Source organism: Dermacentor albipictus, chromosome 9 (assembly GCF_038994185.2).
Source record: "Dermacentor albipictus isolate Rhodes 1998 colony chromosome 9, USDA_Dalb.pri_finalv2, whole genome shotgun sequence".
NCBI lineage: Eukaryota > Metazoa > Arthropoda > Arachnida > Ixodida > Ixodidae > Dermacentor > Dermacentor albipictus.
This window is the reverse complement of record NC_091829.1, coordinates 76,706,625-76,731,400: the sequence shown is the minus strand read 5'-3', so window position 1 is coordinate 76,731,400 and position 24,776 is coordinate 76,706,625. Positions and strand designations below refer to the sequence as shown.

Genomic DNA, 24,776 nt, shown 5'->3' with positions numbered 1-24,776 from the left:
ATTTGGAAACGTGCTCTCAAAGAAGGGCACTTTGTGTGGCGTGCAGTGGAGCTTATGCATTGGAGGCACGTTAAAAGCTCAGGTGTTGCAAATAATCCGAAGTTCACCACTACAGCGTGGCTCATAATCAGATCAAGTGTTTCGCATGTATTACCTCCCAATTTACGCCTAAGTTTGTTGATAACGTTTGGGGTATAACGTGCCAAAAAATTAGGCATAAGAGTAAGAGACAGGAAGAAAGCCGGGTGTATCAGAATCAGTGGCCAAACGGGGGTGGCCAAAGTTCCAGGGAACCCCAAGACAAAAATAAACAGAAAATGGAGCTGAGCAGGCCCTGTAATGCATAGGGTAAATAGCCAATGGACCATTAGATTTACAGAATGGGGGCCAAGGGAATGAATGTGTAGTCGAGGACTGCAGAAAACTAGGTGGAGTGATGAAATTAGGAAATCAGCTCGTGCAAGACAGGGGTAATCGAAGATCGCGGCGATACGCCTTCGTCCTATACAGTGAACATAAGTACAAGTTAATGACGATGATGACCCCAGAATTAATTTCTGACTCCAAACGTAGAAAAGTGCTAATACTGCTCACGAGAAAAATTTTAGAAAAAAAAAGAGGGTGTGAACGTGTTCTGAGCTGATTCATACTAAGCTTGCAAATGTGCTTTAGAAACAGGGTTGATGCAAAGAAACAAGAGCACTAAACTTGGTTCTACAAAGAATAACAAGCGCTCTGCTGGTTTTTTCGCGCCTTTCGCTTCTGTGGCGTAGGTCACGCGCTTTTGCAAGTTGAGGAGTTCCGATGAAAGCGCGGGTAGTGGTGACGAAAACTTTTGTTTTGTCGGGCAAGTTAATAGGGTGGGCTTCACCGTGCGTGGGCGTCTGTCACTAGCAAGTGGGCTCCGGAGGCGCTGTCGGCCCACAGGAGGCGCCACAAATATATATATATATATATATATGTATATATATATATATATATATATATATATATATATATATATATATATGTATATATATATATATATATATATATATATATATATATATATAAACAAGCACACCTAATAAAGCATGTACAGCGCATTTCACCATCACGTAGAGAAGTTTCCGCATTACGATTTTGAACGGGCCTGTTGGTGTTCGTTCGGCCTATAGCCTGAATAAGTTTGGAGATTGCCAAGGAAAATTTCCTTTCTAAATCTTCCTCCCTTGGTGCCCATGAATGAAGGCGGTGATAGCTGTTCACCTCAAATGTTGACGAGTGATATAGAAGTAAATCTTCCTCATTTATTCACGCGCAAGAAACAAAGGACATTTCTTGAAACATAAGGCCACAAGAACTGACGGTAGATCTATCTGCCTTGTGTCCAGGGAGCTTTGCAGTGTGGTTCGCATCGACGAAATGCAGCGCTAGGACAGCTTTAATCCTGTTTAATTGGGAGCTCAGAGCTGCAGTAGAGGCCGTTCGCCTAACCATAATCACCTAACCTTAATCGCCCAACCTTCATGATGAGAGCTCGGGAGAGGTACAACAGAGTTACGATCTCGTTGCCGGTGGAAGCTTCTTTGTTGTTGTTGGCTTTGCGTCTGCTGGAGGCTGTTTTGGCGGAATGCTTGCGTGTGCTTGCCTCAGAATACACCCAGCTTGTCTAGAAGCGAGCAGCCGTTACTTGTTTCATTACTGCCTTCAAACTGTTCTGGCAACCACCAAAAGGAACAGAGGAGACAGGTTTCTTCTATCTCCCGGGTAAATTATCGTGCGTACCCTTTGCATACGACATCTTAGCAGTAGGAATAACTTAAAAGCACCGTTTGTGGCGTTGCCTCACCTACCATCACTTATATGACCAAATTTCTGCGCCGCAGTGTTCCATTGCTCGCATGCCCTTTAGATATTCAGCCTACCTTCATTACCACTTCCTCGTGCTCAGTAATTAAAATCATTTACGTACAGCAGCATATAAAAATCAAGCACACACATCTGCTTCATACCTACACAAGTCTTAGTTTGAGCTAATTTACCTAATTATATGTTACTTCTGCACTGAGTTTAGCAGGTTCACCACTCCGTACACGCTCTGCAATAAGAAAAGCAAAACGAGATTTATTGTCATGGGCCCATTGCCACCTTCTACAAGCCGTCCAAATAGTCGAAAGCACTTAGGAGACCCCTGTGGTTTGCTCCACCAGCCTCTTCTGGTTTCAATGGGAACCAGACAAAAGATTGCGCCATTCATCCTATAGCGGCACTGTGCTCAACTTACACTACCTTTCAGGACGACACCCGAGGGGCCACCTCCCCGCCGGTGACATTGTCGTGAGACTTTGACCAGGCACGTAGATGGCGGGATACGTGACAGCGCGAGTCCGATGGATGGTCTGGGCGTACAATGCGCGCTGTCCGTTTCCTACTCAAGGCGGGAAGGCAGTGCGCGCAGTGTAACCAGATTCATTTCTTTTGTTTTCATAATTTTTTACCTAAGAACACGTTGGTGCCAATAGGTGGCTCCGACTAATGCTGCTCTCTCCCTTAATAATTTTGCTCGAATTGATGTCCATAACAGAGAGAACGATCAGAGAAAAGAGCACAGTGACATCAATTCTGGAGTTTGCGTGCACAAAGAAACAATCTTTATCGAATATACGTGACCTTATGCAGTTGTCAATGAGGACCCTTTTGAGCATTACAGGTGATGCATTGCACTCGCTAAACTACACACAATTGCCACAGAAAGAAGAAAACAAATGAAAACACATAAACAAGTGCCTTTGCTATTTCAGAACAAGAAGAAGAACAATAAGGTCGCGAATACCTCGATTAAATGAATTTTAAGGTCCCGGAATTTCATGTGGTAACATTTTCGACATTCCTGAATCGGTTACTGTGTTTACACTATCCCCCATGAGCCAACCTGATTTGCTTTCTACACTGTTTAAGGCCCAAAAGGTACACCTGTATATCGAGATGTAGGTCTAAAAGCTAAGGGACAAATGGAGGCACACAGAATGAGAAAAGCAATAACGTAAGCGCAACCGCAATTATTACGCAAACTGAATAAAATGCTTGCTGCAGAGACTGATAGAGGCAAAATAATGCTCGTCGTTTTCATTACATGATGCAGACAACGATATAAAAAAGCACTAAGCCAGAACAAAACAAATCCCAAGCAAAATAAAATATGTGAATGGCGGAAACGATATCGCCGCGTAACATAGCGTGTGTCTGCAGTGCCCGGAACTAGTACACTCCGACTCATTGTTCTCTATGCGACACGCGTGCTGGAGAAGAGGCTCCGTGGAAAAAAAAACCACACGAAATAAGCAGAAGTCGTGTCAAATGAATGCGAATGTGCGGTTCTCTTGCTTGAGTCGTCCACTAAGGACGACTCATGAGGCGCTGCTTATAAACTTCTTTCCACCTATCTTTCTTTCTACCTTATCGTTACAACCAGCGGTACTCACGGAATCTGCTTCTCGTTTCTGGCTGTGGGCGCCTCTTGTTGTGTTATTCCCATTTGAAGTATACACGATAGCTGCGTTTGCCACATAGGATGAAATCATCGCCTTTATCATAAAAAGCAGGAGCAGCAGCAGCAACAGCAATCTAATGTATGTGCACTTGCAGGAAGTGTACCTCTTTCAGCGATCTTTTGTTGCTCCTGTCTTGCGTCGGAATATTACGTCGTCCGCCTCCACATTTTCTCATTTCATCACGCCAGCTGACTCGCTGTCGTCCTCGACTTCAGTTCAATGCTCCAGCGCCTCCTGTTGCAACACATTCAGGGGACATCCATGAAATTTCACAACCGTAATGCACGAAGCGACATGTCACAAGCGACAAAGGGTAGGACATAGAGCCTTTTGTAACTTAACGTTGAGCTCGCATTTCTCTCTCTCTCTCTCATTTGACTGTGCTTCCCTTCCATTGTAACCCTTTCTGTTACTCTCAGCACCGCTGTTTTCCTACTTCCGCCGCCATGACCGTGAGGCTGGCGCTGGCTTGCACACCCATATGGAAATCTAGTGTACGCATGAACAACTGAGAATCTGGATGGGAAAACGACGCAGCAGTAGCTCGATTGGTAAAAGCACTGCACGCCTAAATGCGAAGATTTGGGTTTCGTTTGCACCTGGGGCAAATTGTGAGAAGGGGGTGGGGGACAGCTGGCGATGACCGACTCTGTCCGTGCCAGGAGCCGCCGTTCTGTACGAACAACAAATTTGAACGAATTTTTCGATGTCCTACGATGTCACACTTTAAAAGCAGAAAACTGTAGTATACCACGGCTATACCGCGGATAGATGGTATACCCGTGGCTAACACGGATGCCAATACGGATGGGCGCATTTTTTGTGGTGAGGCACTAAACAGAACTATAACAACGAAAAAACGAAACCGCCTTATGTTTTTGACAATGCTATTGAACACACACACACACACAAAAAGTACAAACGCGCAGTCAGAGATTACGAAAGATGCGTTAAATTTATTTTTATTCACCAAAAAAAGAAGAAATTCGCGATGCTGGGCTGTCCCGACTGGGTCACGTCGCGACACAGGCCATATACTCAAAAGTCGCGACCGTCACGCTAAACCCAGAATGGTTGACATACTTAGATGAAGGTCAAACTTTCACGTAAGGCTGTCTTTCGAAGAAATGAAGAACGGCAGCCACGTTTTACTTTTCTTTAGTCTTCTTGTTTCTCTTCTTTCTTCTTTCTTTCCGTCTTATTTTCTTCAGTTTTCTTCAGTGCTACACCTGCCGCGAAGCTGGCACGTACCACTTCACGCCAGCGTTCTGAGACACTTTCAATGCAACGCTAAACTTTGCTATCATTTTCAATGCCGTGGTGCAGGCAAAACTGACCAGTTTACGACCACTTCCATTTCTCTTTATCATTTTCAAGCTTCAATTAAACAACACGCAGTTTACCTCGTGCTTTCCTCGGTTTCATTGTCTATTGGCTTCGTGTGATCGCAACTGTTATCCGTTGGACAAGTACGTAATCCTGCTAACATCCGCCAAACAGAAAAATGGGAACCACCAAAGGTTTTTCACTAACCACGACCGAATAACGACGCAGTGTTAAACACATTCTAGAAAAAGCGAATGAGTGTGTTTCATTGCACATGTTCTGGACTACCTTATGATAATAAACTACTGAATAATGAATACATTATAGACTACAATTTCCCATTGTTTCCACGAATGTAGATGTCATGCAGAAAACAAAACATTGGCAAGCTGTCACTTTTTTTTTCTGTTAGACATCCGCATTCGCTTTGAGCTGTATGGAGATATCATTTTTCCGGAGACTCTGATGTATGTACAACTTTTCCGTGATCAATTTTTTACTCTCAACTTTTATTTTTCGCTGTGGTAACGAGTGTCTCAATGACGGCGTGTTTTATTGAATAATTTATATGTACCGTTGGTTGAAAATAAAAAGAGGCGAGTGTGCACTTGAACAAACAAAAATTATTTTGTTTTCGTATCCCGAAAAGGAAATAATAAATGATCCATTAAATGTTCTAATTTTCCGCCACAAATTGTCGACCGCTCACTAGCTGCAGCTCTTGTCATCAACTGCAACTTGAGCGGACGCAACGTCAGAAAAAGGAAGACCCGCCTAACCGCAGCACTACAGCAAAAAGTTAACGCAATACGCGTGCGAGGGGTTTGGTCGAAGAAAAATATTCGCAAGGCATGACCTCAGCGCTTTATAGAAACAAATGCGGATAACCCGCCCAATTTTTTTTCATATGAATAAAAAACACGACAAGAAAAATTCAGTTTTTGACGCTTGTTTTCTTTTTTTTTTTCTACAGGAAAGACTGGTGTTGCCTGGTTTGCAGTTACACAGCAGAATTAAAAACAGCAGTGTTAGCAGTTTTAAAAGCATAGCTAAACAGCAGAGAAAGACTCGTGCACCCTACGCTCTCTGCAGTCCGCTCAAGAAGTTTCACATACACCACTTCGGCTGCGTCCCTGACACAAGTTGTCCAATTTTGTCGCTTTCTTTCTCTCTCCTTTCTACCAGCCCATTATCCAGTGAGTGTATCCTAAGTCACAAGAACAACGATGTAAAACTAATTTCATTCAGAAGTGTTTAACACACGTCTTCAAAATTTTAAGTCACAAAAGACCGTCAAAGAGCTTTGATTGGTTTCTATACTTTGAAGAACCCTGCGTTAAGGGACAACGGCTCCTCCTTTAAAAAGCGTATTATATATATATATATATAAACGAGAAGAGAGGGGGTTAACCGAGGGTCCCGATTTTCATTAGTCATATCATAAGAGGCCAACAAACACTGACACCAAGGACAACACAGGGAAAGTTACTCGTGCTTAATAAATGAAATAAAGAAACGATAAATTAATGGAAATTAAAGTGGCGAAGGCAAAGGGTAGCATTCCTAAAGAATCGCGAAATCGGCTTTCGCATTTCTGTTATCGTCCCCAGATTCAGGACAGCATATCTTCAGGCTTACATTGTTTTACTTCTCACAGGTGAACATCAGAAACTGCGATTCTTTTGTAACTTCACCAAGTAGACTTGGTGTAGTAGACAGTATGTATCTGACCTCTTTCACATGTGTAGTAGATGTTTTCTTCTAGCTTAAGCCGCAGGTATGCGCTGGCTGCTGCTTTACCGAGCCGACAACATGGGCCACAAAGTATGTTCCCAAGAGGTTACTTTGGCACTAGGTAAATTACATCGGTATGGGTCGATTCTCGGCCAATCTCTCAGAATTGTTTAGCCGTGGTTACACAAGGAGTATGTAGCGTTCAATATATATGAAAGCAATAGCATCTCGATAGCAACAGACACATTCTCGTCGAGGGCGGCTACTTTATGGACAGCCATTGCAAAGAAGTTGCAGTCAGCAAAATAGAAACCGGGGTGGGGGGAGGGAGGACGGAAGGCGTGTAAGTGCTAGATAATTTCATCTGGGTGCAGCAGTTATAATAACATATGCCATGTTGCAGCGTCATGGGGCATCACGGCTGGCAGCGAGTTTGCCATTTCTGATCTAGGCTGTGATTCATGGACAGCACGGATATGTAATAGGCAAGCCATCATATTAGGTACCAGACCATATAAAACAATCATATCATCCGCCGTTGCTGATCCTTCACACATACACACACAACAATTTCTATTTGCATTAACCTCGGCAATAGTCGCCCAAAAAACAGATGCACCGCCAATTGTCTTTTACTGAAATATGATGGTTACGAAGTTATCACCCGGCGCAATACGCGTCTACTGTGTTCTAATCTATTTTTCAATCTCACCGATTCACTAATCTCAACGTTAATGACTAACACGTTCTTCCGAGTGCACTTTGCTTCTGTTATTTTCAATGAGTTAATCGCTGAAATGGAAGGATTGCTAATTGCGGAGTTGTTCTTTCACCACTTGATGATTAGAATTGGTTGAGGTAGTCGAACAGTTTATCGCTTCCTGTTCCCTCAAAACTTGGTGTGTACGACCACAACGTCATTCTTCTTGATTATTCCAGTTTCGCGAAATACAAACACTTAACCCACAACGCTAAGCTGAAAGTGTTACGCCCGTGTTTTGACTCTATTTGGAATGCTGCGAACTCGCAAACTAAAATTGTCCCTAGAAGGGAAATTTCTCGTGGTACTAGCTCCCCCCGTCACATAAAGCGAACATGTCCTTGAAGTTTCATGCAGCTGGGCAAGTTTTATGAGAGACGCGCTCAGATACGTAAGCGCCTACGTGGAGGGACGCTCCCATGTGCGCCGTTTGCAACGAGCTGTCTTTCGGGAAGGAAATTAATCTTTCCGGATCTGGAAACTTGCTTCATCAACGCCGACGCGCTTAGCAAAATAACCGCTTCCGGTTGCGCCTTCTAAGATAAAGGTAAGTTTACTTCGTTCGCGGAACTTTTTTCTTTTTCATCTCGGAGTCAGCGCCGAGATGCGCCGGTTTGCACCAGTCGCCCTCCCAACCTCCCCCTTATAACGCGTCGCGGAGTTGGAACCGCCGAGTAGAACCGCTCAACTTCTTTTGTTTTCCAGGCAGCCCAAACTCTCGCAAGTAATCCTTTAAAACGGGTATATATTTCAGGAACCGTAGGCGTCTTGCGTAGGCACTAGCATAGGAACATGCAAGTAGTGTCGTACTCCGGAACATAACTTTCAGTAAAATGAAGAGAGTAGTTTTATGCTGCAGCGGCACGGTTTTGTTCGGCGAAAAAATGCGCAGTGTTTCGGTTGTGCAGCTGGAAGCGTAAATCTACGCATACATGCGCTCGTTCAAGGTATAGTGCTAGAAGCTTAGCTGTGCCGTATGAGTACAGGCCGCATTTTCCATCTGAAGGTATTTTACTTGTTATTAATGCGAAGGCATTATATGTGCCATGAGGCAGAAAAGTCAGCGTTGTCCGCAATGAGTGTTAACAAAGATCATCATCATCATCAACGTTATAAGCGTCTTATATGACATCAGTAGTAATAGAAAATTAAATTTAGAACAATTTAGCGTAAGGTGGCCTTACGTGGACTTAAGTAAAGTGACGTAAGGTGCCGTAAGATAAATAAAGATGGATTAAGGAAGGTTGATGTATATTACGGGTTGTGCGAATCAGAGCAAGGTCAGTTAAAGTGCCTTAAGGTAGATTAAAGTTTGGGACAAATTAGAGCAAAGTGGATCAAAGTGGATTTATTTTAGTACAAATTTGAGTAAAGTGGATTAACAAAAGAACATCTGACACTGCATGAAGTCACGTGTCGTGGACGTAAATAACTAATTAGAGAAGTCACAATGCTCTCGCATTCAAATCACGTAAGGATACATAAATGACTGTCAGTTTTTCCACAAATTCTTATGAATAGGCATAATGACTGACATGTGTTACATACGACTGTACGATCTGCGTCATGATGTCTTCGGGACTGTATATGCTGTATTTGTTGTCGTGAACCCGGCCATCGTAACTAGATGTGGCTCTATAGCTGAGGTCGTTTTGCAGGTGCATACAAGATCGTTCCAACTGTAAGACTTGACAATTAGGTATATATTACTTGGTGGCCATATGCTTCCGTCACGGGAAGGTGACGGTGTGCACATTTTGCATCTATAGGAAAGTGTCGCCTGTTGCGTCTACAGGTTTCTGTCAGTGTAAGCACACTGCCTCTTAAGGATAACTTGCTACAGCCTAATATTATGATGGCAGATCGGGCAGAAACAGGGTGTGATAAAAGTGTGTAAGTGTGTCCTGTCGGAAGCAATTTTTGCGGTTGCCAAATAGAGTGGTAAATTCAGGCGGGATGATCTAAATAGGATGGGTTGTGTGCCATCTCGTTATCAAGAATGCTATAGGGGTGAGTTGTTCTCGGCATCGCTCTGAATCGATGGCGCTACGCGCATTCGATTAAGGATGTGTGTAATCTCATTCACAGACTTCCATTGCCTTGAAAACTTTCAAGAGCTATGAAATCAACCCTATGGAATACGTGACCACGAAGATATCTCAATTGGAAATGCAAGCGTGCATGATGTTGACAGCTCTTGTTCATTACCAGAGTGGCAGCCTACCAGAAACTTCGCTAGATTCCAGGCAGAAATCGTGTTTGCACATGGCACATGTAATATGCGCGATGCATATGAATAAAAGAAGCTGTGCACAGGCAACGTTTGAAGGTTCGAGCCATAGTGGTCCGGCTCCGGATCATCATGACCCTGGCTTACATTAAATCTCATGTGAAATTCAGTATGCCGAAATGCAAACGGTTAGCCGATTTCACTTTTATATGAAGATTCTCCTCTCAACTTGCTACTCGTCCGAAAGCGCATATAATATGCCATCGAATCAGCGTATGTTTAGCGGTAAGAAAATAGCAAAAGTAATGATACAAAGCAAAGTTTGCTGCAGCAAAATTACAATACGCTTCCACTCACTTTATCTGTGGTTTGACCTGGTAAGCCTTTTAGTTATCTTCTTCACGGGTTATATTTTGTCAGGAATATCGCCAGGTTTATTTATCCATTTTTGCCGTCGGTCCAACTGATTCTCCAGTCCCGCAAATAGCTTGGAGGCGGCTTTATGCGAGTAATATACAAACGGTAAAAAGACGAAAAATCAAATGATGTGTAATGAAATTTTCTTACTGTTTCTTTAGCTTTGTAGTGGCTTGGGACCATTATTTGCCTCTACGCTTCGAAGTGGTGCAAGTTTTGAAAAAAAGTGGCGTACTCACAATTACGTCGCTGCCGGACTCTCTCCGAGCGATGTCCATTTGGCAACACGGTAATATAGGTGACCTGCAAGTGATGCACACGACTGACATGATGGCGGGTGCCTTTGTATACCTACCACTTGTCAACACTCATGACATGACACGACAGAAAGGAAGGGGCCAGTAACATATAACTTAATTCTATTTTTATAGAATGCTCCCTAGCTGAAAGCAGAACCAGCAGACCACTCGAGTGCAGTGCACGCTTGACATTGAATAAAAATAATGACACGATTCGATGGGCACAACAGTAGATCTGAGTAGCAATCACAAACTTTCTGCAGAATTACTGACTAGCTACTTTCGGTTGGGAGCAGTAATCAGCACAACATCCGCATTAACTAAGTTATGACAAAACCCACGCTATTTGAGGGCGCTCAGGCAGAGGTCGCTAAATAATTGTTCTGTGCCACACCATCGCATGCTGTTCCATAGCGATGGTGTGGCTGTGTGATGGTGTGGCAGTGTTCCGAGGGCATCATTGTTATTCACAAGCTGCATTTAGAAATCAATGGATTGTCGCCATAACGTACACACAGCAGCTAACGACGCGGCTCCATATTCATGGTTTTCTATTATCCGCGGGGAACATAAACTAAATGGATAGTAATGAGAATGGTTATGTTCAATTTAAACGCAACCGGTTAGGTGTAATGATTCTAGCAACCCACCCATGCAGCTGACCATGCACATGCGCGCACCTCATTAATTGCGACTCTAAACAATCAATGGCCGCCAGCGTCCCGCTATTGCTTCTCAATGGCACCACATGTCAGAGCTGAGAAAGAGTTTGTCGCGAACGCGTGACAACCGGCACTTGAGCCAGAAAACATATTCCCAAGGCATGGGCTGCACTTACTCGTTCTCTCATCGATTCGGGAGAACCGGGGTCAAAGGGTTAACTGCCGCATTGCTGTCAGTTGATTTATTTTTTTATTGGATGTCTGGAAAGCGAGACGTCTTAAGAAATAGTAATCAGTAGACTAAGTAATATGCATTGCAAGAACCTTGCAAGGTTCTATCATGTTAATTGCACAGCGATTTCAATCAGCCCGTTGTCCCAAACGCAAAAAGACAAGCACAACTTCGTCGTCTTAGGCCAAGAACAGTTCAACAGTAGCTAGAACGGGCAGTGACCTGCTGCTCGATTTATCTTTTGCCCAACTGTCAGCAGGTTGCTTCCTAACTACTACTTCAAACTGGCAAGTAAGGATGTCGCACCTCTAATTAGTCTTCACTAACTAAGCCTTAGCATTTGTCATATTGCCTTCTTTTTGTTCTTCCCTAGAAAATACCGGTAGCCAGGGTGTTTACCCAACCGTGGAACCCTTATTAGGCGACGTGGGCAGAAGATTGAGGTGGGGGGGACAGGGCTGGAGGGGGGGGGGGATATACGCTCCTGGTGTTTCGTTCTTTATTCTGTTCCAGTATAAAATTCCTTATTTTGATGCTTTTCTTTGCTCACGTTTTAATTAATGGCACCTCAAGTGCGCCAGCGCTAGTTTAATACTTGACCCATTCCCTTTTCAGGTGCCTGCAAAGCACAGGCGCTTAGCGTACCTTGCGAAAACATCCTTATTAGGGTGCACCTTATTGCTAAACTAATTAAACGAATTTTTAATCAGAATGGTTTATAACTAACGTTACCAAGGGAGCACTATATGTTTTCATAATTACCATAGTTTGGCTCACCGAGGTAATGCAAAGGCATTGGCTTTCACGCGCTGAGTATGTTTCTGGCGCTGTCAATTCATGATTACAGCAGGCAATTTCCAACCGGAGCAGAATGGAAAATGCACAAGTATATGAAAAAATTCCGGGGGGTCCTAATAAATGGAGTGGGTAATACATGTTATTGTAAGTAATGAAACAAGAACGAATCTTCGGATGCACTATTATTTTTATTCAAAGCGGGTGCTAATCAATAATTTCATTACTGGAAAGATTACTGCGAATGATTACTCCGTAAGATTACTTAGAAACATTTTTTCCCTTATAAATGCCTTCAAGTTGTATAAATGCTAAAATCTTTGCAATCCATGGGGGAGGGGGGGGGGGGAACCGGAGGAGCATTGTAGTTATTCCAAGGGGACGTCGAACAGGCCGCTGTTTGCTTTAAGCAGTGCCGGGCTGGAGTTAACGGTTCGTGTCTTGGTCATCACCGGTGGTTAAGGATACCTTTTTCCGAGCAGTTCTATTTGACTGCTTCATGGCTCACTTTCTCGAGTTTAACGTCCTGTTGGTCTCGTTTTACTCTGAATATCAGTTAGTTACTGAATGGCTACGCACGTGAGCTCAGCTGGTTAAAAGGCAACTAAGCATACGGCGCCTGTGTGTGCTCCTGGTTATTTGTCCTTTGTCGATGCTGTAGTCGTCTGAATATAGAACGAAATGTGTGGATTCAATTTCCGCAAGCTCTCCTAACCACTACATAAAGCTAAAGAAGTTATGTGTAATGTTTGCATGCAAATAATCGAATTAAGCTATTCTGGGAGCTATCTGACCTGTAAAATGTTTTTCTAGCAGGACTCTTGAACGCTTCGCGATTACTGGATGGTCGGCCGCTGTTCGACCAGCCATTACTCAACACAGCTCCTACCGCTTGTCAGGCCACATGGCATTGAAAAAACTTTTATGCTTCTGGAAGGTGACTGGCTTGTGTCTACATCTTGAACTGAGTGACTGCACTCACCGCTCATTTCTTTCCTTTATCTTCTTTGTATTCCACGTTACCCTTTTTCGGTGTAGGGAAGCCAACCAGACATGTCTGTGGTTATTATGCCTAGCGAACCCTCATCCTTTTTTCTCTTTCTCTCTATCCTGTTTATCATTTCATTGCGAGAGTAGTATGCTTTATACGATCGACCTTAAGAGGAAGCTTTAGCTCGGGTGCTGCTATCTAAATACATGTAAAAGGAGAATTCGTTTTTCTCGATAACGACTGCACCAAATTTGACAAAGTTTATTGCATTTAAAAGAAACAAGTTAAAATCTAGTGATTGTTGGTTTCGAATTTTTGAGTTAGGTCGTAAATTCTTTATTAAAAATTGGCAAAGTCGAACATTTTCAGAAAACGAAACTATCATGTTCACAACTCCGTAACTTAACAACAAAAGTGATAATACAATTCTGTGGATTGCATCTAATAGTACATCTAAAGTGGACACAATTGATATGTTTCACATGAATATGAAAAAATTAATAAGTGGAAATACAACTTTTGCCGAACCCTTGTAAAAAAAAACATAAATTCAGATAACATGTAAAATGACATATCGAATTTGTCCGCTTTGAATGATGTAATTGATGCTGAGTACAGAGCCGCGCTATCTGTTCTTGATGCAGGGCTACGAATTCGTAAACTTCGTGCTACAATTTTTTTTCAAACTGTCAAGTATTTGAAAATCTTTTTAACAGAATTCAAGCCCCAAATCAAAAGTACGCTTCCAACAGTCACTAAAATTTTCCTTTCTCTCTCAAATGCAACAAATTTCAATAAAGTGGGTCCAGGGATTGTCCCAGAAAAAGTTTTTTACGTTTTACATGTATTTGAAAGGGGCCGTGTCGGGGTTGGGCCCGAGCTAAAGCTTCCTCTTAAAGTGCAAGCGGTTCCCTCCAAGTCATGATTTTCTCGTACGAATGCAAAGAAAATGCACCATTGTATTTTCAATCACATCATGCCTAAAGGGATAGGGTGCCTTATTAAAACAGTTGGGAATTCACAATTACAACAAATATTTCTAGTGTTCCTCAAGGTGCTATATATGTCGCGAATTTGCCAGTATTAAGATTGAAATGCATTGGGCGCTATCATACGCGCTAAAATATTCCGGTAGCTCGAGAATTATTTTTGAAGAAGTATCCAGCAAATGTCGACTCGTAAATGTAGCCGGCACTACATAAACACAGGTACTTTGGTACCAGTCTAATCTAACCTATAGGGCTTATTGCTGGCACACGAAAAAAATCCTGGCCTACATATCGTTGCCTGGTGGAAAGTTGCGGACTGCGTCACTTGCGGAAACTGCGACAGTTGTGGCCCACGTATCTATCACAGGTGGTTTCGGAGCATTCACCACACTTACGAACAGCGACCCCCCTTTGAGAATGTTAAAATTGAAACGCCTACTCTTTGCTGTCACGTGAAGCAAGGAAGTTCAAGTAATTACCTCTGGGACCCTTGCTACGCAATATTAATGAAATTAGGGCTGGGGACGACTGTAGAGACCACTAGCGACAAGCCCCCGTGCCGGGCAGCTCCCACTAATTATCACCCAAATTTGATTAGTCCAACTAGGCAAGCCGCTGAAACTGCTTATCCGAAGTCAGGTTCCGGGCCTTCATTTTTTTGTCTTGTGTTTTGTATATGTTGTTTAGAATGAATCAGTCGCAAAATATCATTTTGTTTCCGTTTTCATAGCAGCATGCGCGTTAACCACGGGGCACTCGAACACAGTTTACCGGTTCGCATGTGATTGCTAAGTTGCACCACGAACGCAGTGCTTCGTTGATGCTGGAAAATGAAAACTACAGCACTGTAGATGTGACCTGGTCGAATTAAGGTCCGCTCAGTGTTATAAAACTTAAGGTGTTGCTCTTATATTCGGCATTACAGAAGCCACCTTTATCTTGACTAACGGTAATTATTGTGCCACATTATCTGGCCTAGATTATCTGCATTGAACTAGGCGCGTGCGAATACTCGAATATCAGCGAATTGAATTCGATTCGCGAATCCAATGTCTACTATTCGTGTTCTCGAATATTGGATACGTTAGGTGTAGAGACCCCTCGCCATGGTGCGTGCGCCGCAGAATCCCTCGTGCTCGACGCCACCCTAGCGAGCGTTCCCTACGCTTCGTTTTCGGCAAAAAAGGTGCGCCGAGCGTGAGGCGGACGGCCCTGCCAGGCTGACCAGACCTTTTCACTGCGAGCGCTGCCCGTACACACACACACACACACACACACACATACACACACACGCACACACGCGCGCACACACACACACACACACACACACACACACACACACACACACACATACACACGCGCGCGCGCGCGCACGCACACACACACACACGCGCGCACGCACACGCACGCACACCCAGCGCGGTGCTGCGCCCATCGGTGCGGCGCCGATCGAAATGAGAACAAGACGCGGACAGACGGGGGCAAAAGCAACAAACGCAGCGCGTAATTTGGGAAGCGAAACCATGTGTGCAGGAAGGGGTCGATTAGCCACCGAGATGCAAACAGATCGTTGGATACGGCCGGCGGCGAACTTTCCCGTCGCTTCAACAGCCGTCGATCTAACCCGCAATCGTTATCTCCGGAACGATCACCGATTTATCGCCCGTGCCAACGTATTAGCACAAAGAATTCTGCGACACGTAGCGGCCTGTCACCACATCTCTGAAGGGCGAATTTCCGTAACGGCCACACTACCTAAACCATTAGGCCTAGCCGGCGCTGTTTGATCGGGCGATACAGTTAGGGTTTGGAGTCGAAACGACGCACTTCTATTCGCAGCGCCCGCGCTATTCTCGGGTGTTGGAGAAACGCGCATCGCAAACGATAGCGAGAGACTGCGGATGAACGAGGAGGGAGGAAGGAGGAACTGGGGTTGCAAGCGAGCGTCGCGCGGACTTTGCCTGACTCCAGACCTCGGATTATTTAACAGGTGACAAATCAGGCCGAACTTGACAATGAAATGGCGCGGACGACGCCTGTTCGTTATCGTCGGCGCCGACTACGCGGGGAGTGGTGACTGAGTCACGTGATGGACGGTCGTTTCGTCCGTCGTGCCGATTGGCCTTACGATAACTCAACCGTGAAGTTGGTTTCGTCATTCAGTATTCTGGAGAATAACTGCACAGAAAAAAGTGCATCGACCACTACGATACTCCCTCGCAGCTGTTTAGGTGTTTCTAGTGCGGGATATATTGTGGCAATGAATTTGTTTCTGAACGGCGGTGTCCTCGGCGGCGGCACTGTGCCTCTGCTCGGGCAGCTCGTTTAGCAGCAGCAGCAGAAGAAGCGTTTCCACCGGTTGCGTTGCTCATGGTTCAAAGAGAAAGCGTAAACCTGGGAACGCGGGGATCGCGCAGAGTGCGTTCTCAAGCGGCGGCGGCTACGCAGGCCACGTAGCGCCTGCGCAGTGGGTGCGAAGCACGCGCTAGCGCTTTGTTTCCGTATACGGTATCTGTGGACGCTCTCGCCGCATGCCTGGTCGCCGCTGTGAAGCACCTCCCGAGTGGCACTCCGCTTTCCTCCTCGCCCTCTCACGATAATGTCCTCATCAACTTTCCTCCTCATGCTTCCGCACCACCCTCCTAACCCGCTTTCGTTGTCGCGCTCTCTTCGTGCGTCATCCTCCCCGGCATTACGCGTTCGCTCTTGCATCTTTCGTTGTGCTCGTTCACTCGGTTACGCCGAGGGACGCCGACGACGCCGAAAGCTCAACGAAGGAATGGGCGCATTCTAGCCAGTAAACAAAACATTACCGCCAACACAGGCCCGTTGTTACATTGATAACTCCGAATGTATTCACTACAACAGAACGTCACTACTTCATAATGAATTCCTTCTTCCGCAAGCGGGATAGCCGGAAGTGGACGTGGAGGAGCCCGAACGGCGAGACTTGAAATGAAATAGACTTCATACTCTGCGCTAACCCTGGCATCGTACAAGATGTGGACGTGCTCAGCAAGGTGCGCTGCAGTGACCATAGGACGGTAAGAACACGAATTAGCCTAGACCTGAGGAGGGAACGGAAGAAACTGGTACATAAGAAGCCGATAAGAAATAAGAAACCTGCGCCTGCTCTGCTTTTACTATTTATCATTTCCTTCAAGCGCCAGCTTTGTCGCCGAACTCGACACGGCGTGCGAGCTGTCGTACACCAGGCAACGTGTTTTCTGGGCGCGCGTGGGACCGCAGCCGCAAGTGACACGTGGCGGAATGGACCTGCCATGTAAGAGCACTCTCCTCGCCTGTCAGACACAAGCAAAAGACAAGTTCGCCAGTCAAGTCGGGCTGCGCTGCGGCTATCGTCAGCCGTCCCAAACATACCGAGACATCCTGTCGTAAACAGCGCCGAGCAATTCGCGGTGCTGGCGTCAGTTCAAGCCGGTCGAGGTCGCTCTGTGAAGCGTTAGCGTTAAGCTGTGCTGGCGGTAGTACCTGTGTTATCGATAGGTTAATTACAGGATGTTTCAGCGAACATTTTCAAAAATCATTAAAAGTTATCACAATTCTAGTTCATGAGCTGGTCTACTCGAAGCTGCAGACTGTACAGTTGCACAAAAAATTGAGCTGCAAAATCGACTAATAAAATCTCACTAATTAAGTTTTTAGCCATATAAATTACGGCCCATATTGCACCTTGCAAATTCTAGCCATGGAGTTCGCAAGGCGCATCCACTTGGAATGAATTTTCAAGGTGACATCTGTTTCGAGATATAAATTCCGGAACTTTGCGGAGAAATGCATTGGCGTTCCGGTTAATTTATTAACAAAATTTCATGTCATGCACTGAAGCGCAGAACTAACTGGAACGCCAGTGCGTTTCTCTGCAACGTTCGGGAATTTATTCTCGAAACTGTTGTCCTGAGAATTCGTTCCAAGTGGATCCGCCTTGCGAAGTCTACTGCTAGAATTTGTAAATTGCAATATGGGTCATAAGATAATTAGCTAGTAATTTAGTTATTTATTTCTTCTTAATTAGTCAATTTTGCATTTCATTTTTTTTTTGCAAGTAGTACCCGCTGCTTCGGGAAGAACAGCTCATCAAATAGAATTGAGCTGTCTGTCACAGGAAACATCTCAAACATTTTGAAAATGTTCACTGAAACACCCTGTATTTCTTTTATGCAAAAACAAGCGTATTTTCGTGCCCGAAATGTGTAAGCAATAAATTCTGTGAAAAATTATCTGATATTCGATTTGATATAAAATTTTTGTTTTGATTCGATGTGATATCCTATTTGAAATCTACTATTTAGTATTCGCACAACCTAAGAAAAGTTCTTCGTTGCTGAGCTGTTGTGAACACTACATGAATGCTGTGATCACTACGCTATGATGGCGACACTCCACGCGCTACAGCTCCAACATATGCCAGCAATGGTTACTTTCGCACGATACTTCTGTATATGCAACATACTCAAGCGTCATCACTTTTTTTGCCACTTCGAAAGCCACAGATGGGTTATTCTTCCGATTGCAGCCAGCAGCGCACAATTTAGGCCTCAAGTGATTCTCAGCACACCAATCATGCCTGACCCCATAGCTTTTATAATATAGTATACATATAATAATGTCTGCGACATGCCAAAATTGCAAACATAAAGCAAAATTTTTGTAAGTGTTATAGTAGTAAGTGACTTTTAATACAAATCTATTCTCCCGTGGCCAACGCTTGGGTCAGCAAAAACGAAATGCCCCAGAAGATGGTGCAGGTAGAACCCTCAAGTTTCAGCTCAAGCGTACCCTCAAGTTTCACTTGGCCCAACCCAATATTTAATTTGAGCCACGCCCAAATTTCAAGTTGGGCAATCCCCATATTTGAAGTTTGGGCGCCCTCAAATGTCGAGTTGGCCCCGCTCAAATTTTCAAGATGGCCCACACTTAGATATAAGTTTCATCACCTCCACATTTCAAGTTGACCCACGTCAAAACTTTAGGTTGACCCATCCCCTCATTTCAGTTGGCCCACGCCTACTATAAGATTCCCTACGCATTTCATATAAAGCCCTATGTATCCGTATTTATTTATTTATTTATTTATTTAACAATGTCCTTACAGGCCTCGTATGAGGCATTGGGTAAGGGGGGCGTTACAATAAGATTAACAGAGTATATAGAACATATAAAAGCATAATAGACATACATTATTTATTTATTTATAAATACATTATTTATTTATAATAATTTAATTATTTATAATAATTTATTTATAATACATACATTATTTATTATTTATTTATTTATTTATTTTCCGTTTAAGTGGATCCTTATCACTTATAAAGCTACCAATCATGTGCATTTACTCTAATACAACGAATAAATGTGTTAGCTTCGCAAACTAAACATTTTTGTGCAGATGCAAGCATTACACGTCTCGCACGACGTGTCTGGCGTACTCGCCAAAGAACGCTTCCGTGTGCAATAACCTTCATACACCAACAATGCGTCACGGAACATGAAGTCGCACGAAATCATTGTTGGCGCCTTTCTAGTGCCTATACAGTCTATACACATCCAATCTAGGTCAAGTATTGTTGCATTCTGCTCGAAGGGTGTGGATTAACGAGTGGAGTTTCTTACAGCACACTGTAGCTAGCTGGTGGCCCGAAGATCGATTGCGAAGACAACGGCTGCTGAAACCCTCTCCTTAAGGCTCGTGCTAATAGCTGTGTCATGATAAATGGTTCCGTCGCATTCAGACGGGCCCTTAGAAGAACAGAAGAATGAGAAAGCGGGAAATAAAGTTCCGGGTACTCTTACGTGCTCAGTTATTAGCCAGCGCGAGTTCCACAAACCCTCTGCGTAGGTGGTGACTAATGACCATCGCAGTCAGAAAAGTTGGTGGCTCCATAGTTCTGTAGCAAGAAAGTTGCATCTTTGGAAAACACATGGCACGTTTCCGAAAATAAGCGTGTGCATTATACTCAGGACGTTACGATTATCAGCATTGTCTTGTTTCTGAGAAGCAACTTATATCCTTTGTTGCGACCACAAGCCTCGCTTAAGCTTAACCATAGATCGTAATAAATATTACTGACACGGCTGCCGCACACCCAGGTGCACTTATTTGATTATGGGACACTCGGTGCTCTCCCTTTGCTTGTCGTTTGTACCACTAAGATATCCCAAGAAAATTTAAATTTTGTAGAGATCGTACACCAGATGTGGAAACTTGTGGTATAATAATAAGACGTTGTTTCCGCTGAAAATTTTCCAATGAAAACGAGGTGAATGCCTCCAATTTCTTCTTCCGTATTCTTTTTTTATTCCTCATCAAGCAATGCGAAACACCTAAAAATAATTTTCCACAGCCTTTACCAGACATTCTTCAGGTCACATATGCAATCAAGTTTAGTCAGGCTACTGCAAGTACGCCGTAACACAGCAAGATTTTCTAGTTCGTTTGGTATTGACTGATGCCCCTATCATTCTAAAGTTCCGTGACTTCAGTGACAAAGAGAAGCTGCTAAAAACCGCTTTCAAGCTGAAAAATTTGGGTTAGAAACTTTCCGAACACTTTTCTTCCAGCGTCCATGCAGCACACAAAATTTTATGAGACGCTTTCGTTGGGGAACAGAATAATGGTTTGGTTGTTAATATTATGTTTGACCATATGTTCATTGATCACGTTCGTTATAACTGGGACGGTGTCTCAAATAGTTAAGTGATGGCTCCTGGTTTCGATTCTTGTGGAAGGCTGCCAAACATAGCTTCATTTTCAGGTTAACATTGCCATCAATCCAGCACAGATCTTGTGCTTCTGAATGTTCATGCCAGAGGCATAATTAATAAATTTCCGCATTTTTCTTTCCGCTAGATTTTTCATGTTCAACTTGTATTATATGCTTCACAGAAACATGGTGTCATGAAGTTCACGATTCAGAATTTTCACACCTCCTGTTACATCGCTGCCTAGTGTGACAGTCAGAATAATAAAGGAGGAGCTGTCGCTTTGTTCTTACGTGTAAATTTTAACTTTAAGGCTAAGCCACGCCTTTGTAATGTAGAAACAGTTTGGTGCAATCTACTAGTGGATAAACAAATTTTATTGGTTTGCGGCTTTTATCGCCCCCCTGACAGCCCTGGCATATTGTTGGACAATATTTGGCAGTTTATGCTTGACCATAGTCTAGACCATTCTAATTTAATCCTTCTCCGCGACTTCAACGTTACTGGCATTCACCGGCCTTTCTTTACGTTTTCCCCCATCAATGCATCTGGTTGTAGAGATTTATTTAACATTTTTCATATCACTTAACCTGACACAGTTAGCTCACAACAACACGGGGATGAATTCCATGCTCGACTTAATGTTTATCAATGACAGTCATGTTGAGTCACGTTCAACAAACACAATAAATGTCATGTGCTTTTTGTTATCTACATCTCTCCCTGCGCACAGAAATGTGGCGTCTCGCGAACAGAGTGAAGAATCCACGTACTGCAAACTTCTCACACCAAAGTGGGACGTCACGTTGATCTAGCTGCATCGCAGACATATACGTCATCATCATGCCACGAGCTCGCCGAAAGACGTGAATTTACTGCTGTCCACACGCATAAACTGAAGTGTCCTGCAGGCACGTACCCAGGGGGGGGCCCGGGGGGGCCCGGGCCCCCCCCGAAATCAAGTGGCATACCCCCCCCCCCCCTCCCCACCCACGCCACCACTCCTCACAAATTCCTAAAGCGCCACCAGATCAATGTTGAGACCTGACAGCTGTACATCGGTCCGCATCATGCTGCCTTTTTACTCCTTTTAGATGGCGGTAGTTATCGCCATCTCTTGTATAGTGAAGGACAGTTTTCTCGTAGATTCCGCACCCGCGCGATTAACTCGAGATGAGTTCAGTTGTCACCATCTATTCAACCGTCACGCGCATAGCTGTTGCTTTTGTTAGTTCAACCTTCTTTGTTTAGGCTGATCCTGGGACAAGGAGAGGGATGCGGCTGTTACTCAGCTGGTCTGTACTCTCATGGAACGAGTTGCGGCCGGAGAAAACGCCAATTGCGTTTAACTTATCCCTTTGCTTCATTTTTAGAGCGCAGCTCTTTGGCGTCCGTTCCTGGGTTTCGCGTCGTCGTCGGCGTTGTCGTCGGCCTCGTAACCAGCTACGCCCCCCTTTCATCCCCCCAGCGCTAGCAGCGACCGACTGATACCGCTGGATGCCGCTGACGCCGCTAGAGAGTCAAGATAACGTGACTGCATAGAACACCGTCGCCGCCATGCAGAAAGAGGAGGAAAGGGTCCCCCTCCACTGTTCTTGTGTGGCGGATAGGGTGCTCTTCAGTTGCCGACGCGCCGGTTATTTCACGTAGGCCCCGGCACGTCGACGAATACGTGACCACCTTCCCACGGCTAGACCTGGTTCTTAGCGCTGCGGAAGCGAGGGTATCATATTGTTTGTGTCGGCATCGGCGGCGTTGTCCCTGAAACCAACTCCGCAGCTGGGGTTGACTCACTATCGGCGTCAGCGGCATCAGTCAGTCGCTGCTATCTCTTCCCTCCTCCCTTTATCGTGTTGTCCGCTTGCTGCGCGCGCTTCTGCCCCCATCGTTTGCCGCTGGGTGTACACGCCGCCCCCCTCCCCCCTCTTCCTGCGAGTCTCCGGTTGTCAAAGCGCCGGCTCGAACTTAATTCCTTTCTTCGCTCCTCCTCCAATGCAACCCCTGTGCGGTGGCAATCAGAGAGCCAGATCGGTGGCGGCGGATCTGTATATGTGCACCGCCCCTACCGCACTCACGAAAGACGTCGTGCACTTCCTGCAACTCGCATTAACCGTCCATCGATCCACACCGATGTTAGTAGTGGGGGACTTTAATGTTGACATAAAGACAAACAGCAATTTCCTAACACTTATGCGGGAGAACATCCCGTTCCTCTCGCTCGTAACGCGTCCCACGGCTGTGACAACCTCGCGAGGCACTTGTATAGATCTCGTATTTGAGAATCAAGCATTGGTGTACCAAGTCGAACATATATCAGTCTATTTCTCCGACCACAAAGCTTCCTTCATGACTGTCAAGAACTGTTAGTGGAGTCTTTGTTAAAGGAATACGTGTGAAAAATAAAAAAAAAATTCTGTGATAGCGCATACATGTGTTGCTCGATTTCATTGCCTCAATCTATCGAAAAGGTGAAACAGCTTATTTGCTGCGCTCAAATTTCGCATTAGGAAGTAACGTAATCGTCGGTAATTTTTTTCCTTGAGTTACGGCTCGCCGCGACGCTGGTAGATGCCCGGAACCATATACACGTGATATGGGTTAGATAAGGTGGGAAATTAAATAATGTGAAAGAGCGTCCATCGTGGAACCCTGCAATAACCCTTAAACCCATAAGCAAGATGACTGTCGCCCGTTACCTCGTCTGTTTTTCCCTAACTGTATAGCACTTTTCGTGCAAAATTGGCAACTGGAAACAAAAACCGCAAGGAGTTGAGAAATTAAGCGATCTACTAAGGGAGAAACCAAGGCAACAACCAAACTGCAAGCAAAAACGAATAATAAAAAAGTTAACCGTTGTTTATGAGAATATTTATGGATCAACATCTTTTTATTTAAAAAGGAAGTAGAGAAAACGCCGCCGGAAGTGGAGAACAATTACTTGTTTTGAATGACGCTTCTACAGTTATCGGTCGAACCGCCTCACGAAGCCACTTTTCTGCTGTGCTTATGTGGGTGTTTTTCTAACCGTTCGCAGTGAGCGCAGTACGTCTAGACTCGCAGAGTCCTGCGCTCTACGCGGTTGTATGGGACTGGTGGCCGCACAGCGTTACGCAATTCGCGGAACTGTCAAAACTGATCAACAAGGCGAAAATAACTGATATTCGAAACTATAACATGAGAAAGACTGAAGAAGCCGCAAAAGATGAACGCAGCCTGAAATCAGTAAAAAAGAAACCTGGCATAGGACAAACCATGATGTATGCACTAAAAGATAAGAAGGACAATATAATCAGCTATCTCGAAGATATAGTAAAAGCAGCGGAAAAATTCTAAGCTGACCTGTATACAGTACCCAGAGGAGTCACGATAGTTCACTTAGAAACAGTAATGAACAGGATACAGAAACTCTCCTATCGCTAGCGATGAGGTCAGAAGGGCCCTGCAAGACATGAAACGATGAAGAGCGGGAGGATAAGGTGGAATAGCAGTCGATTTAATCAAAGTTGGGGGAGACATAATGCTTGGAAAACTTGCGGCTCTTTATACGAAGTGTCTATCGACTGCAAGGGTCCCAGGAAACTGGAAGAATGCAGACATTATACTAACCCACAAAAAAAAGGAGGCGTTAAAGAAGTGAACAATTATGGGACCATTAGCTTGCTCCCAGTATTATATAAAATATTTACCAAAATAATCTCCAATAGAATAAGGTTAACACTGGATTTCGTCAACCAAGGGAACAGGCTGGCTTCAGGAAGAGATACCTTACAATGGATCACATCCATGTCATCAATCAGGTTATCGCGAAATCTGCAGAATACAATAAGCCTCTCTATGTGGCTTATATAGATTACGAAAAAGGCATTTGATTCAGTAGAGATACCAGCAATCATAGAGGCACTACGTAATCAAGGAGTACAGAATGCTTACGTAAAAAGGTTGGAAAATATTGCTGCATGCGTGAGGTATTTGTTTGTTTGAACGAGGCGCGTAGGCGCCATCACTCCAGAAAAGAGGAGGAAGAACGAACTAGGCTCGCGCTGTGAATCTAACCGGTCAGCGCATCAACCGTTGTTGTAAAT

General features: G+C 44.4%; 1 protein-coding gene across 18 annotated transcripts in view; it reads right to left on the bottom strand.

Annotated features, from left to right (window-relative positions):
* LOC135921341 (uncharacterized) overlaps nt 1-24,776 on the bottom strand; it is a 1,279,318-nt gene that overhangs the window by 929,572 nt on the left and 324,970 nt on the right. For 7 of the 18 annotated variants that reach the window (XM_070524807.1, XM_070524806.1, XM_070524809.1 and 4 more), the window contains exons 2-3: nt 10,240-10,303; nt 3,637-3,767 (exon numbers count right to left, since the gene is read on the bottom strand). The exons of 1 other annotated variant lie outside the window; for it this stretch is intronic. In XM_070524807.1, coding sequence (XP_070380908.1) covers nt 3,637-3,708 — 72 coding nt within the window. In that variant the 5' untranslated portion in view covers nt 3,709-3,767; nt 10,240-10,303. Of the gene's footprint in view, nt 1-3,636; nt 3,768-10,235; nt 10,304-24,776 lie in introns of all 18 variants that reach the window. 10 more of the 18 variants (XR_011508243.1, XR_011508238.1, XR_011508245.1 and 7 more) reach the window with 2 other exon arrangements.